At 41.9% G+C, this 14,849-nt stretch overlaps 1 protein-coding gene across 1 annotated transcript in view; it reads right to left on the reverse strand.

The window, feature by feature from the left end:
* Window positions 1-700: 700 nt before the first annotated feature.
* Window positions 701-14,849, reverse strand: part of arhgap35a (Rho GTPase activating protein 35a) — a 56,490-nt gene continuing 42,341 nt past the window's right edge. The window contains exons 3-7 of the mRNA XM_063906875.1: window positions 14,523-14,661; window positions 8,651-8,728; window positions 6,795-6,926; window positions 5,025-5,130; window positions 701-4,781 (exon numbers count right to left, since the gene is read on the reverse strand). Coding sequence (XP_063762945.1) covers window positions 4,289-4,781; window positions 5,025-5,130; window positions 6,795-6,926; window positions 8,651-8,728; window positions 14,523-14,661 — 948 coding nt within the window. The 3' untranslated portion in view covers window positions 701-4,288. The remainder of the gene's footprint in view (window positions 4,782-5,024; window positions 5,131-6,794; window positions 6,927-8,650; window positions 8,729-14,522; window positions 14,662-14,849) is intronic.

Below are 14,849 nucleotides of genomic sequence, written 5' to 3' on the forward strand. Positions count from 1 at the left end.
AAAACACAGCCCAGGAATGCTCACACTTTATATCAACTAAACAAACTTTTTTTAAAAGGTGACTCAGCAAGGAGTTTAGTTAGTTTGAATATGATAAACCTGCCTGTGGCTGCTACGTGATTGCTGTGTTTGTGAGTTAGTTTGCCAAATTAATTGGTTTGCAAAATCAAAACCATGCAGGCAATGTTTCAACTCTTTTATTACACCAACATTTATTGTGTTTAAAATATTGGGTTCTGATTATTGTATCCAATCTGTTTTTATTTACGTTTTAAGTGATCCTGCTGCAATACATTAGGGGTTGCAAAATGATTCATGGGGAAGAAATAAGAATGTGCACATTAATGCTACACATTTATTTTAACATAATTCCCTTTAATATATATATATAAAAACCTCAGACTGCACACTTCTGATTTAATGATTTCGGAAATGTGTTGCCTCACAGGAAAAGTGATCGGAGCCAAGTTCTTCCTTGAGATTGCGAACAGTAATTTGGCAGCAAGGAAAAATGTAACATAAGGTTCAGTATCTTTACCGGAGCTTTGTTGAGGTGAATTTGAGGTCAGCAGTCGATTTAAAATGTGTTTACACCAATTTACAGACTGTGTCCTGGGACATACACACTTCATCAGGATTTTCTTGTCTCTTCCATGTGTCAGTAATCACTCGTGTGTAACAAAGAGACAAGAAGCAAAGGTTTAACAAGATTTGATTTATTAACTATGATACAGATCACATAAGGCCTTGCTGTATACACCATTCCCATCGAGACAAATTACCATACTCAGCAAATAATGACAGTTTTTTTGTTTGATGTTATCTTTTCACTTTACAGTACTTCATTTATTTATTTTTTATTATTTTATTTCCCCCCCATTATTTCTTAATATTTTTTATCATCTCTTAAATAGTGAGAGTGGTGGAGCCCTCTTCCTTTGTTGGGAAGAAATCATGCACTATACTGGGCTGGTCTCTCAATCGTTCACAAAGAAATTGTTAAAAAAAAACGCTTTGTATTTTTTAATTATTAAAATAAAACATAAAAAGAAACTTTTTTTTCTATCACCACTGACTAAAGGGCAACATGTTAGACCCCCTAACATACCAATAAACAACCATTTGAATATAGTTTTGCTTGTTTCTCATTTTAACTTAACAGACATCTGTCACCATTGTTGCAAAAAACAAGAAAAACAAAAAGAAGAAAGCAATGCAGCCACATATATCGCTGAACCAAAGTCACATTTTTAATTCAATTGTTCTTCTAAATTGTCACTTTGCTTCCCATCTCTCCCTCTACCCTTTTTCCACAGTCTTTGGCTGCCTCACAGTCAGTTCAGTATTAACACATTGATATACACAGGGAACGCCACTGGCCGGCGTTCACACACAAGTACCAGTGGTCACCCCTCCTTCCTCCCTCGGTCTCCCAAATAATGATCCCATTCACACGTTCCCTGTCTATCTTCCCTCCCTCTCACTCACTCTCCCCAACCTTTCCCCCCACCCCATCTCTCTCACACTTTTTCTGAGGATCAGTGTGTGTAATCTGGACGAGCTAACAGGGTTACACAGCGGGGTAATGACCGCAAGGAGAACTGCATTCCTCTCCTTCACGTTTATTTGGATCACGATGGTGTCTGGCCATCAGCCAGGCACAGCTTGATAACATGTTAGCTCAAACCCACCCACCCAAACACACACTTTTAATTCCTCTAATCACACACACAATCACACACCCACACACTAGGTAAATAGGTAGTGTAGACTTATAAAAGCTCCTTTAAGAGTTCAGTGTTTGGTAAAAGTTTTTTTTTTTCCTGTCGGGCAGAGATGACAGTGTGGGGACATGCAGAGATGCAATTCACTGTCAAACTGAATAAGTGACCTTGGTGAGCATCTGCTTAACATTAACACGCACAAGTTCCCATGCGCTCACACTTTCTCAAGCTCACGGAAACACTCATGCGTGCACAAACACACACACCATTGAAATCAGCTTCGATCAGGGCTCAGTAATTGTACTCGAGACCCATCTCGCTGGTTTCTAAGGTAACAGCAGGCTGGGCCCAGGAATTCTGTGATGCTCCGCTCCAGTCGTGCAGACGGATGAATGGACTGTCTGTTCGGTCTCTCCCAGACCCAACTGTCTCCCTTGGACTGGGAATGACTAGGGGGTGTAGTGGCATGACAGTGAGAGACGGGAGAGTCTAGTAGTGGTTACACTCAACAAAAAAAAATGTGGGTCTGCAAAGAGCAGGTGTGAGTCTCCTTTCCAGAGGTGCTATGCTGGCTGTGCCCTAAGAGGACAGCGTGCTGGGGCCAGGAGTAGTGGTTACCATTTATTTTCAACAATAAAAAGCCTCCCCTCCCACCTGTCAAACCTTTAGCCTCACTTCCAGCTCTTACTTTCTGGCCCATAATGCTACATTGTCTCTTCCTTTCCTTTCACGTTTGGGAATTGGCATGCACTTCTTTACAAAAGGCGCAGAGTGCTTTGGTGAACTAAAACAAAGACAGTGAGGGAATTTTATTCACTGCATGTGTAATTGGCTGCAATCTGGCTAGAGAGCGTAACTTGATATCATCAAAACTGCTGTTATTTATTTAAACCATTACAACAAATGAGCTCTTAATTCAGACATGCAGTGATCAACGACCTTAACGATTGCCCATATAAGAGAATCTGATGCTACAAAAACCACAGTAGGAAAATGGTGCTACGCCCATGCAGTGGTGGTGGTAGTGAGGCAATGGCTACAATCCCCATTTCTTCCTCTAGATGTCAGTGGTGTGCTTCCAGAGAGAGAAGGAGAGTAGGTTGCACTGACAATAAAGTGAATGCTTGCTGTCATGTCATGGCAGCTCCAATTTAAAATGTGCCTTCAAAGTGCTCAGAAAAGTGCTTTTTGAACAAGGTCCTTATTGTGGAAACTGCATCGCTGACTCACTCTTGAAACCACCACAGCGTGAAAGAAGCAACATGACAGGTGAAGGTCCAGCACTGGAATTATTCCCACTATCTGCCTAATACAGGGACATTCAGGTAAAACAAAAAGGCATGGATACATGCGCACACAGACAGAGAGACAGTCACACAGACACTTACACGCAAGGCCACTCATTGAGCAATCGGCCCCGGGTTTCTCTGCAATTCCCAAGATTTTGTCACAGAATAAAAGCGTTGGGATAGGGGGAATATGAATGTAGGAATTTTTTTTGTTGATGTGTTTACAAATACAGGGCATGAGGTTTACGTTCAACCCGAGAGAACGCAATCAGAAGGATGGGAGGAGCCTTCCCAGAATGCAAAGGGTGTGAGAGTTCCCATAATCCTTTGCTCCTATTTACTTTTGTAGTAGATCTGGTCGGTTGGAATTTTTTTTTTGTATTTGGCATACTGCCTCAACTGAAACTGATTTTGTCTGTGCGTGTGGCTGTGTGAGGGGTTGATAGATAGGAATGTGTGTGTTGCAAAGGACAGAAGATCCTGTTGGGTGACTAGCAACACGTGTTCCTCTGTACAGTGGCGAAAATAAACAAACATGTATTCAGGACTCGTTCTCTGCTTCACTTTGTCCCGTACACAGACTTCCAGGTGGGTCAGTAGGTGTGTCGGATTGCAAAAATGTGCACCGGGCACCAAAATTACCGTCACAGTTAGAGGCTAAGGGGTTGAGGGAATGGTTTTCAGAGGCACACTGGCCACTGGGTGTTTGTGTCAAGTTTATGTCTGTTTGTGTGTGTGTGTGTGTGTGTGTGTGTGTGTGTGTGTGTGGTGAAGCAATCCCAACATAACAAAGTTCACGTTCCCCTTTTCACTTTACTTCCGAGTCCCTCCCTGAGTCCCTTTAACAGTTATTGGCAACATCTCACTCACTAGTGTGTTTGTGTGTAGGTTCTCTATAAGGCAAGGAGGGCAGGTCTGGATGAAGTGAGACTGAGGGACAAAGGGATAAAGTGGCAAGTAGGGAGAAAGAACATACTGCCAGTTCAGAGGCTCTTCAGCGTTCCCCTTTTTCTGCCTTGTGTGTGTGTCCATTTTTCTAACAGCATCAGAGGCTCAAATGCCCCCTTATTCTCCCAAACATGTAGGTTTCTCCCTGTACATACTGCATCTCAATCAAAATCTCCCAACTTGTCTTCCTTTCCTCCTGTTCTCATTTCAATTTATCTTCTTAAATCCTTCCCAAACTTCAAAATCTCAAATTCTAAACCCTTAAATCTCTCTGAATCTAGTTATCCGTCTTCTTCGTTTTTTTCCCTCTTTCCCTTGATCCCTGGTTCACAGCGTGTGTTGTTCCGTAGGGGGGTGATGGGGGTGCAGGGATGGCGGCAGCAGGGCAGGGATCGGGGACTGAGGAGTAGCAGGCGGGGAGTGGGGTGGGGACTGATGTTGGTGGTGGTGGTGAAGGTGATGGTGGTGGTGGTGGTGGATAGGAGGGCCGTAGTGGGGAATGACAGGAGGGGTGGCTGGGAGGACGTAGGGAGTCGGGGGCGGAGTCGGCGTAGATGAGTAGCCCCCTGCCATGCAGGAGTAGGCCGATGTTCCTCCGGAGGACAGCGTAGAAGTGGGGGAGCCCGGGAGGCCGTCGGCCAGTGGCTGATTGTAGAAGAAGTATGCACACTGCTGGATGAAGCTCTCGATGATTGTCTGGTAGGTTCGGGTGGCAGTCAGGGCGTCCATGGTGGTGAAGTCTGGTCTCATCAGCGTGGGCCAGAAACAGATGGACAGGTTCTCACTGGTCATTAGGTTTGACTTGTTGTTCTGGCTCACCCTGCACAACACAAACAAAGCAAAACGTTTATTAAATTGTCCACAAATTACCTGCTCGTTTTTTTTTTTCCAGCTTTGAAGGAGGGCATTAATGGCAAATTGCATGAAATGGGCAACACAGCAAGTTGTCTGGAAGAAACACCCTCCCTAATGTTCTGTGATGTCACCACTAGGTCACTTGACTGGGTGACCAGCGGTGTTGTCAGCAGGGCTGTCAAAGGTCGACTCTGACCCCGTCACTCACTTGTTCAAATGGCTGGCGACATATTTGAAGACCTCGTAATTCTCCTTGGGGAAGCGGCGCAGAATGTCCTTCATCGTCTGGAAGCGCAGCTCCCTATCGTTGATCTCTGAATTGTTGAAGAGAGAGACGAGAGAAAGGTTAGAGGAGGGAGAAAAGTGGCTGAAAAAAATGGTGTTGGGGAATCTGCAGGAAGGATGTCAGGGGAGTAAGAGTTAAGTTGAGAATGGATGAGTTGGGGGGAGTACAATGGAAAAGAAAGGTTTGAAGAGCATAGTGGAACCAATTAGATTCAGCTCTCAAAAAATCTGTGCAGGACACAGCGATTTAATCCTACAACAGTACGAGTTTCACACATTCCAGTTTCAGCACACACAACACACACACACAACACACACACACACACACACACACACACACACACACACACACACACACACACACACACACACACACACACACACACACACACACACACACACACACACACACACACACACACACACACACACACACACACACACACACACACACACACACACACACACACACACACACACACACACACACACACACACACACACACACACACACACACAAAACATCAAACTATACATCTCAGAAAAATAAACAGACAAAGACCACACACATTCCAGAGGAGAAAAATACACCCATCACAATGTCCTACAAATCACACCAACTCACACACAAACACATGCATACACTGGGTGTGTTAAGCCTGATGGCAGTGAGCAGTGAGTCAGAAAAGCTGACGTCACCAGCTAACACAGTCCATCCTGTGTGTATGTGAGCGAGGCAGAGAGAAGCAGTGGGAACAGCAGATGTTCTATCGTCCAAATCACAAACATGAGTTACAATCAGAGAATTTGAATTTGAATTCCCACAATGAGGTCAGTGTGGATCAAAAACAGATTTAACTTATAATGACTTAACACAGCCCCAGTTCCCCCAGCTGTACATCCATCATTGGTAATGAAAACATAACTTCCTACGGCTTATTTAAAGTAACGTCACCATGACAATATGCATTAAAATCCACCCGCCCAGCTTTTTCTGTATGCCTCTCTTTCTCCACCACAGTCTGACAGTAGAAAGCGCAAATTCTGAGAATGCAGAGCACAATTTGCTATTTTCTACCGAATGAAGGCTTTCTTGTCTCTTAACCCCACCTCACTTTTCTGTTTTCACTCTGTCTTCCTTTCCGTTATTGTGGTGCAGACTGCAAGAGCTTTATCAAGTCTCTGTCACGGCTGAAGAGTCTCACCGGGGCCGTTAAAAACACACACACACATACACGCGCAGAGCTTGGTGAGTGACAGCAGCCTTGCAGCCCGGGGGTAAATCTCTCTGGCACGATGCAAGACTAAGCTATGCCTTAAATCTCCATTCCGACAGATTACAAGACACAAAGAAAAAAGAGAGGCCGTGGAGAGCGCAAGGAGCACCCTCGTTTATCTAACATATGACTTCGTCCATAGTGCCCCTGCATCCCTCCCTCATGGGCAATCATCCCCACCTCCGCCTTCACTAGGATTTAAATATTCTCTCCACCATCCCTTTTTTCCTCCTTTCCCCATTTCCTCACAGAGGGCAAATCCAATTCTCCCCATGGGTGGATTTGTGTTGCACAAGCTTTACTTGTTAGGTTAAAGAAAAGTTACAAAGAAAAGGAAAGGATTTAAAGCAAAATCCAATACACCTCAGGTTTTCTGTGCAGAACCCTGCCCCACACCCCGGAGCCCCAGGACTTACTGTAGGCATCCACCAGCTCCCCCTGCATGCTGTAGGGCACCAGAGGCTCGGGTAGCTCAGAGAAGAAGGCCTTCATGGCTCCGGCTACTGTGTTTATGGTAAAGTCTTTCTCCACCAGGTCCAGGTTGTGGTCTGTAAAAAAAAACCACACATTTTAAACATAAAACACATTTATCACATATATTTTTTCTATAAGCAGACAGTATATAAGATAAGTGACTTCTTTGCTGAGTCATTGTTGACCCAACCACGGAAGGGGCTATACAATGATACTGTGAAACATTATAAACAAAGGTTAACAACAAAAAATGTCTCAAAACTCATCCCTTCTTTCTGCCTTAGACTTTATACTTTGCGTTTGTTGCGCTTTTTTTTGGAAAGCATCTTTGAGTTGAATGAAAAGTTCATTGAAGTTATTGATTATTGTTCCTTATAACTGAACCAAAACATATTTAACAAGACAGTAGGTTGCTAGACAAATCCTTAAACAGTGTTTTATGGAAGTAATGGACTCTTAAGAGATTTGTATCAATGTGATTCAGTTATTAAAGTCTGGTATTAGATTTTCTGGAATTGAAAATCATCTATGGTTATTGACTTTCTAGGAAATGTAATGAATCATCATGGTATATAACAATGAAAAACAACTGTTGTGTTAGAGAGGTTACTTCCATACTTTGTTGTTGTTTTGAATTGTGTTCAGGTCTGTTCAATTCATCATTTAATCAATAAGAATAAATCACAAAAAGCATCTTAGGGGAGAGCTTAGGATTCTTTTCTTCAATAAAAATATAATTTGTGCTGAGCTCAGTTCCCCTCATTTCAGTGTGAGGTTAGGGTGGAGAAAAAGAGAGGGAGAATAAGAGAGAAGTTTATGTGTGTGTATGCTGAGACTTAATTAAAAAATTCCATTTTCTGATAACTTTTTACTTTAGAAGGTAGTATGTGTAGAAAGAATAAGAGGCATTGCAGAATAGGGTAGTGAGTTCTTGAACAGTCTGAGGAGGAGTTCCATTTTGAAAGTTTTTGAAAGTGCGGTGCTTGTGATCCTGTTTTGTCCTTTAACGCGTTATCTGAATCTGCAGCGTGCTGGTGAAGTGCCATCTTCAGAATGGCTGTGAGACACCTTCCCTGTAGTTTCACCTTTAATTGTCTTGTTCCATTGGCCGGCTGCTCAAAATGATTCAAAGTCAGGCTTCAACTCTGATTACCTGTTGTGTTGGATTTAACCTCAAATAGGTGCACACACACACACACACACACACACACACACACACACACACACACACACACACACACACACACACACACACACACACACACACACACACACACACACACACACACACACACACACACACACACACACACACACACACACACACACACACACACACACACACACACACACACACACACACACACACACACACCAACTCGGCTTTGTATCTTGGCAGGGACATGCTTCATTAACCAAACCAATCTGCTGGTAATTAACTGCCCACCACAGATACACACGCATGGAGACACATTTTGAGAGCTCTTGTACGTGCACGTGTGTGAACATGCAGGTGCACGTGTGTGAACATGCAGGTGCACGCGTATGAACCTGCACGCACACAGGAGCAGGTAGAAGATTAAGGAGGCAGGTCTACTGTCTAAAAGGAAGCCAAGGCCAATTCCCTCTGTAGAAATAATGCTCCCTGGTTAATTAAGGGGATCCAGGCTTGTTATAGATAGAAGCTGACATACACGTCTTTGTATCTTCTCTTTGAACGCAGCTTGTAAGTGTATAGCTGAAGAAAGAATGGACATGTGTTCACTTGTACTTGTGAGTGTTGTAAGTATTAACGTACCTTGCTCAAATTGCCGCTGCATGCCCTCCATCTCTGCCTTGTTTCCGCTGACCCTGTAGATGCCCTCTGTTGTCAGACCTAATGAAGAGAGAGAGAGAAAGAGAGAGAGAGGAAAAGGAATGTTATTATCACCATGTTATGGATTTAATTTGCAACTATGATCCAGTATTTATAGAAGCTGGTCAGTCAGCACCAAGACCCTTAGCATATCACTATGCTGCATTTGCATACACTCTTAAGGGCTGAAAAAGAAGAGCTAAAGCCGTATGCTCTCTATATGTCCCCTTCCTTCTAAACACACAATTAGCACTATTTATTAAACCCATAAAGCACTCCTGCAGCCCTGCAAAGAACCCACCAGTGCACTGTGACAGGCTGAGGCTACCTTAATAGCCACACACTTTAAAATGACTTGAGGGACTGCAGATGCCAAGAGCTTTTACTCTCCTCATCTAACTTTATTCTGTGCTGGATAATTACTCAGGATGTGAGACCTTTAGACACTCAACAGTCAAATTGCAGTTATACACATTAAAGGGCCACACTGAGATTTTCTGGAGGAATAGTAATTATACTAAAATGCGCAAGTTTGAACTCTTTTTTTTTTCTATTAAGTTCAAAATATGTAAATTACTGGCCAAAAAGCTGGAATTCAACATTTGCTAATTGTGTTTATCCATCCTGTTTCCAGCTTCTCTTTAAAGGTGGCTGTTGGAATTTACTATCTGCTTACAGTAATAATTTATCCAGTTATTATCTAATAATCTTATATTGTCTGCAGTTTCAAAGATTTAACAACCAACAAAAAGGTCCAACATCAATTTTTTACACGTCTTGATGGGCATTTTAGTCAACCACTGACAAACTAAACTCATTTTTACTCACATGCTGTATAATTTCCATTTTACAAGGGGAAGAAAACACATTAACAGCTTCAAACTGTCCGCCCTTCTACGTATTTCAAATTCATCAGCAGAAAACCCTTGAGAAAACTCAAAACACGTCTTTGAACGCCCAACTTTAGTTCTTATTAAGTCTTACTAAATACTCCCTGAATTAAATAGTTATCTCATTTGCAGTAGGCCAAGTAAATATAACCTTTAGTCCTGTATTTAAACACTACATCCATGTACTCAGTCATGGAACAAGCAACCGAGTCAAAGCAGGACAACGACTTTTGAGGTGAACCAGTTTCACTGCTCTTTAATGCAAATATTTGGTTAGCCAACCACATGGCAGCAACACATTTAGGCTTGTAGACATGGGCAAGGTGGTCTACTGAATGAAAATAAATAGCAGAATACGTTGGAAAAGGGATTTTCTTTTTAACATGTCATGGTTGTAAATGCAACAACTAGTTTCTTGAAAATGTTGGGGCATCTACAGTCCCCATCTCAATCCAATAGAGCACTTTAAATGTGGTGGAATGGGAGATTTGCATAATGGATGTGCAGCTGTCAACTCTGAAGCAACCATGGGATAATATCATGTCAACATAGACCAAAATCTCTGAGAAATATTTCCAGTACATATTTGAATTCATGGCACTTCTGGAGGAATGAGCCGGTCCATCAAGGTACTAGCAATATGAATGTAATTAAGTGTCCATTGATAAGATAAGGTTCCACCTCCCACACTTGAAATTCTGTTTTCATCTTCACTTTGGTTAGAGACAAAGAGCAATCCAGAGGGAGTGAAGGAGAAAGGGAGGGCAAGATAGGGACAGAGGCAGGGAGGAAATGGGAGAGCTCTCAGTCAAGGCATACAGCATCGATCTCCTCCTTCTACCAATCAATTATCCACAAAGCTTTTCTAGCCAGACACCAGGAAAACAGGGATGGGAGGAAAGATAGTGAGAGGGGAGAAGTGGTGGGGAGAGGGAGTGAGAGATGGGGGCAAAACAGGACTAGCAGCACCCAAGTATGAGAGAGATAGTGGGGGAGAGTGAGGGCGCATAGGAGTGAGGGTCAGGACTGATGAAGGAGAGAATGAGAAAAAATAAAGGGCTTAAGATAAAGAGGAACATATAGAGAGACGTGTTTAAAACAGCACATCACTTCAAATATGACGACTGCAGGAGAGTGAACATAACAGCAGAGTAGCCTCAAAGAAATGGCAGGGTGGGGGGTGATGAGAGGGAAAAAACAGACGAATAGAAGAATTTTACATTGATAGAGATAATGAAATGTAAGCTCTTAAAAAACAGAACACAGCATCCTCTTCTTCCAGGGTCAAACTAAGCACTTTGCACCTCCTTGGGTCAAAATAAATATGAGCGCTTCCTGTGGCCAACAAATTTACCTAACAATGTCTTTTTTTAGTCATGTTAGAAAATGTAACTTTAACTAAAGACCTTCCGGTGTAATTATCAATACATTTTACAGTGCATAAGTAATAAAAGACCTCTCTAAAGCTTGTATAGTAGAAGAAAATACAACAACTTTACAGCTTCCAACACCCTCAAGTGGGCAAAAACAGAGTGATAAATGTCCTTGGAGTAAGCGGCTGTACTCCTGCAGCATGTTACTGCCTGACAACACTCCAGCTGAGCCCACATCAGGTCAGAGCAGTCCAGCTGATTTCACAGTTCATCACGAAAACTGCTGGTCGCTGGGTGCTGCCCTTTACGTCACTATGGAGGCTGCCACAGCCAGCAGATATGCCCCCACAAGCTAACACACACTCATCACTTCTGTACCCGTGAGCAGAACACATAGAGAAAAAGCCGGAGCTGAATAGAGATAACAGCAGTCACAATGGATTGATTTTATAAATGCTGCTTTTCCACAAACTCACAATGCATGAAAATAACACAAAATACCATATCTACTCCTTTTGTTCTCAGGGACAAAGGGAGTGAGCTAGGAAGCACAATTAAGAGAAGCAACAAAGAAATAAGATGTTGGAATAGAAACAGAAAACAATTTTTTCTCCAACAAATGCCTTCAGAAATGTGTTTGTTTTAAATATAAACTCAAAGTTTTCTGACAATAACTATACAATTTGGCAAATTTGTTTTTGTATCAAATATACCAGGTTCATCATAGACTGTAAGAGGTTACAAATTAATTTTAAACAGACTAGTGCAGTCCCTCTTTGACCGATTGCTTGGCCTCAGGTTTTGCAGTTTGCCGTTTTCCCGAGAACCACTAATCCAAACAACTTCAAGCTCGACACAGCACTTCCTTGGGTCCTCAGCAACACACACGGCAATTATAAAGTCGATCAGATGAAGGTTGTTGAGGTACTCCTAGATATATAGAGATATCTTCCATTTTAGATATGAGAGTATGTATATTTGAGAGGGAGGAAAGGGGGAAAGGATGTAAGATAAGCTGCAGGTCCAGAGTCAGCCTTACAACATGACTCAATATCAGCCCATATTATAGAGACAAACAAATTGTTAACGCTGTATGGTAATTTCCCTTCAGTGCTATTATACCCACAGATCTTAGACAAAGATTCGGGATAAGTAAAGTCTAACTTACAGCAGCCACAATCGAAGCTGAATAGCACATTGTAACTAATTTCCCTTTGCAGTCGTAGTTATTCTCTGTGTGGGTGTGCCAGTCTATACAGCAAGTGTTCAAATGTAAACTTAGCATTCCTGTGCACGTTAGTTCTGAATGTAAGAGGTGTCAGGGCACACTTCGCATATGCATACTCACATAAATAACACAGAAGCAAGCGAAACACACACAGAAAAGTGCTGAGCCCAAACATTCTGCCAATTTTCTACCTGATACCCTACTTGATATTGATCGGACAGAGAGAGCTATGGGGCAGAACATTACCTGGCAACCCCATAGTGAAAAACACGCTGACACAATCGCGCACACACAATCACAAACACAGAGCATGCTGACATAGGAAGGAGTGAGAGCATGAAGGAGGGGAGGGATGGAGGCTACTGCAGGTGGAATTGAGAGAGGTGGCGATAAGACGTGGAGAATTACAAATATGAGTTAGGGAGGAGATGAAAAATCAAATGTGACATTTGAAGGTACTCGTGGAGACAGAGGGAGAAGGATGACTGGATCTGGAGAAAACAGTAGAGGAACAAGGGCACAGGAGGAGAGCAGGAAACGGAGGATTAGGCAAAATACCAAAGGAGGGAGTAAGAGTAAGAGGCGGAAAACATCCTTGTGTATCCACATACACTGTTGTGTATATGAACGCATATTAAACCAGTTTGTCCTTCATCCAGAACTAAGTGCTGTGACTGCTCCAGTTAACACCTGAACAGGGCGAGGTGAAATCTAAACTGATGCCCTGTTATCTAAAGCTATGCCCCAATACTCCCTCACAGAGGAACACGCTGGATGTTTTGTAAGGCCAGCGTCTTTAATCAGGACAGAGATAACAGTGGAATGCATTTGCATGCAACACATGCAATTCACTTTAGGAAGGTCATGAAAAGAGAATTTTACGTAAGGAATGTGTATATTTTTATTTCTTGCACGTATAAACAAAGTATTTATTTTTCAATTGGTCAGTTAGTTCCATCAGTGTCCTGTTTTTTGTTCAAGAAACTTGGGGGTTTAAGCAACCATGGTGGACTTTATATTTTATATATATATATATATATATATAAATAAACAAATAAATATAATGTATTTGTATGCACAGTCTTTCTTAATTAAAGACATACTAATAGTAAATAATAATAATCTAGAAATAGTCTACTTGTTTTATGAATCCACAATACCTTGATTTTGGTTTCTGATACAAAATACAGTACGTAATCTAATATAGGGATGCATTACTAAGTAAGGGTCAAATAGAAGGTACTGTCACACAAGTGTTCCAAATAGTATGAGTTAATGCTCCAGAAAATCCAATTAAAGAGCTAACTAAACTATATTTTTGGAGGTGTTTGGCAGTAGTATCTAAATGATGATTACAGCATGGCCAAGATTAAACAGACGCACACAAATATTCATAAATACTCTGCGACCCTGAACTAAGTTGCCCCTGGTCTAGCGTAACAGCTGGTGGCAGTTGGGGCATTGGGGCACCAGCAGTGCCTGGCAGGGGGTTTAGCATCTGGGTAACAGGGTAGCAAGGTTAGAAGCAGCTATCCAACCACATCTGTGCTTCCTGTACTCCCAGAGAGGAGAAAGCAGAAGAGAGAAGGGACTGGGTTTTAAGGAAAAAACATCCACACCAAAAGCAAAAAATTTAAGCAGTTGAGAGTATTTTAGAAGAGCAATTCTAACATTATACTCCACAACTAACTGTAGCTTAAAATCCCCCAAGGCTTTTCTCACCATCACATTGATCTAAAGAAAGCTTTGAAGACTCATTTTAAAGTTAGCTGGAAGTGCTGTAACCACTGGAAACAGAAGCTAACAGAATCTATATGATGCTTTTACTTGAACCAGTTTGGGAGTTGCCACAGAAACAATATTTGTGTGATATACATTTACAAACAAGAAACCGGCTTAAGCTGAGGATTTAGTCATACCTTGTTTTGCTTTACTTATCTGAAAGAACTATTTAGCTTATAAAAAAGCATGTTTACAGCCCAAAATGGTTCACCTCCAAGATGCTTACCTATAAAGCCTACATCTCAGCTAAGCACTATCATCTATCAAAAATGCACATGGACACAATGGCTGCCTGTGATTTAAAGAGTACCACAGAATCACACTCTTAGCAGTGAAGTCCACAGTTTGTAACAATCTCATAAGGGAGGAAGATTAAGATAAGGACACAGAAATAAGAATATGAAAAGAAATCTCAAAGGACATGTATAGCATAGAGGCAACATTGATAATCATTTCAACAGGTTACACTTAAAGGAATGAAAACGAAGGCTTGTTCAGCCATTCAGCATGTCTTTATAATGTAAAGTAAAACAGATTCTTACCAGTTGTTTCAATAAAACGGATGCACTTCTCAATGAAGACTGGGATTGGCCTCTCAGGAGAAAGGACGTTGACCAGAGGCAAACCAAAGTAGTTGCTCTCGGGTTTTGAGATGGAATGCCTGGGTTTAGCTCGTGGTTTCTAGAGGAAAAAGAACAAGAGAAAAGACAAAAATTGGTTGGTGCACTCAAGTTGTAGATTTAACATTATTTGAGTCCATTTGACATTGACACTGCTGAGATAGCCATTCATGTCTAAGATTAAGCTGAGAGTAGAGGCCTTGTACTGGAAATGTGACTGTATTTCTGTTAGTATCTACTTGAGCATAC

The sequence above is a fragment of the Eleginops maclovinus genome, chromosome 18, assembly GCF_036324505.1.
Source record: "Eleginops maclovinus isolate JMC-PN-2008 ecotype Puerto Natales chromosome 18, JC_Emac_rtc_rv5, whole genome shotgun sequence".
In the NCBI taxonomy this organism is placed as follows: Eukaryota; Metazoa; Chordata; class Actinopteri; order Perciformes; family Eleginopidae; genus Eleginops; species Eleginops maclovinus.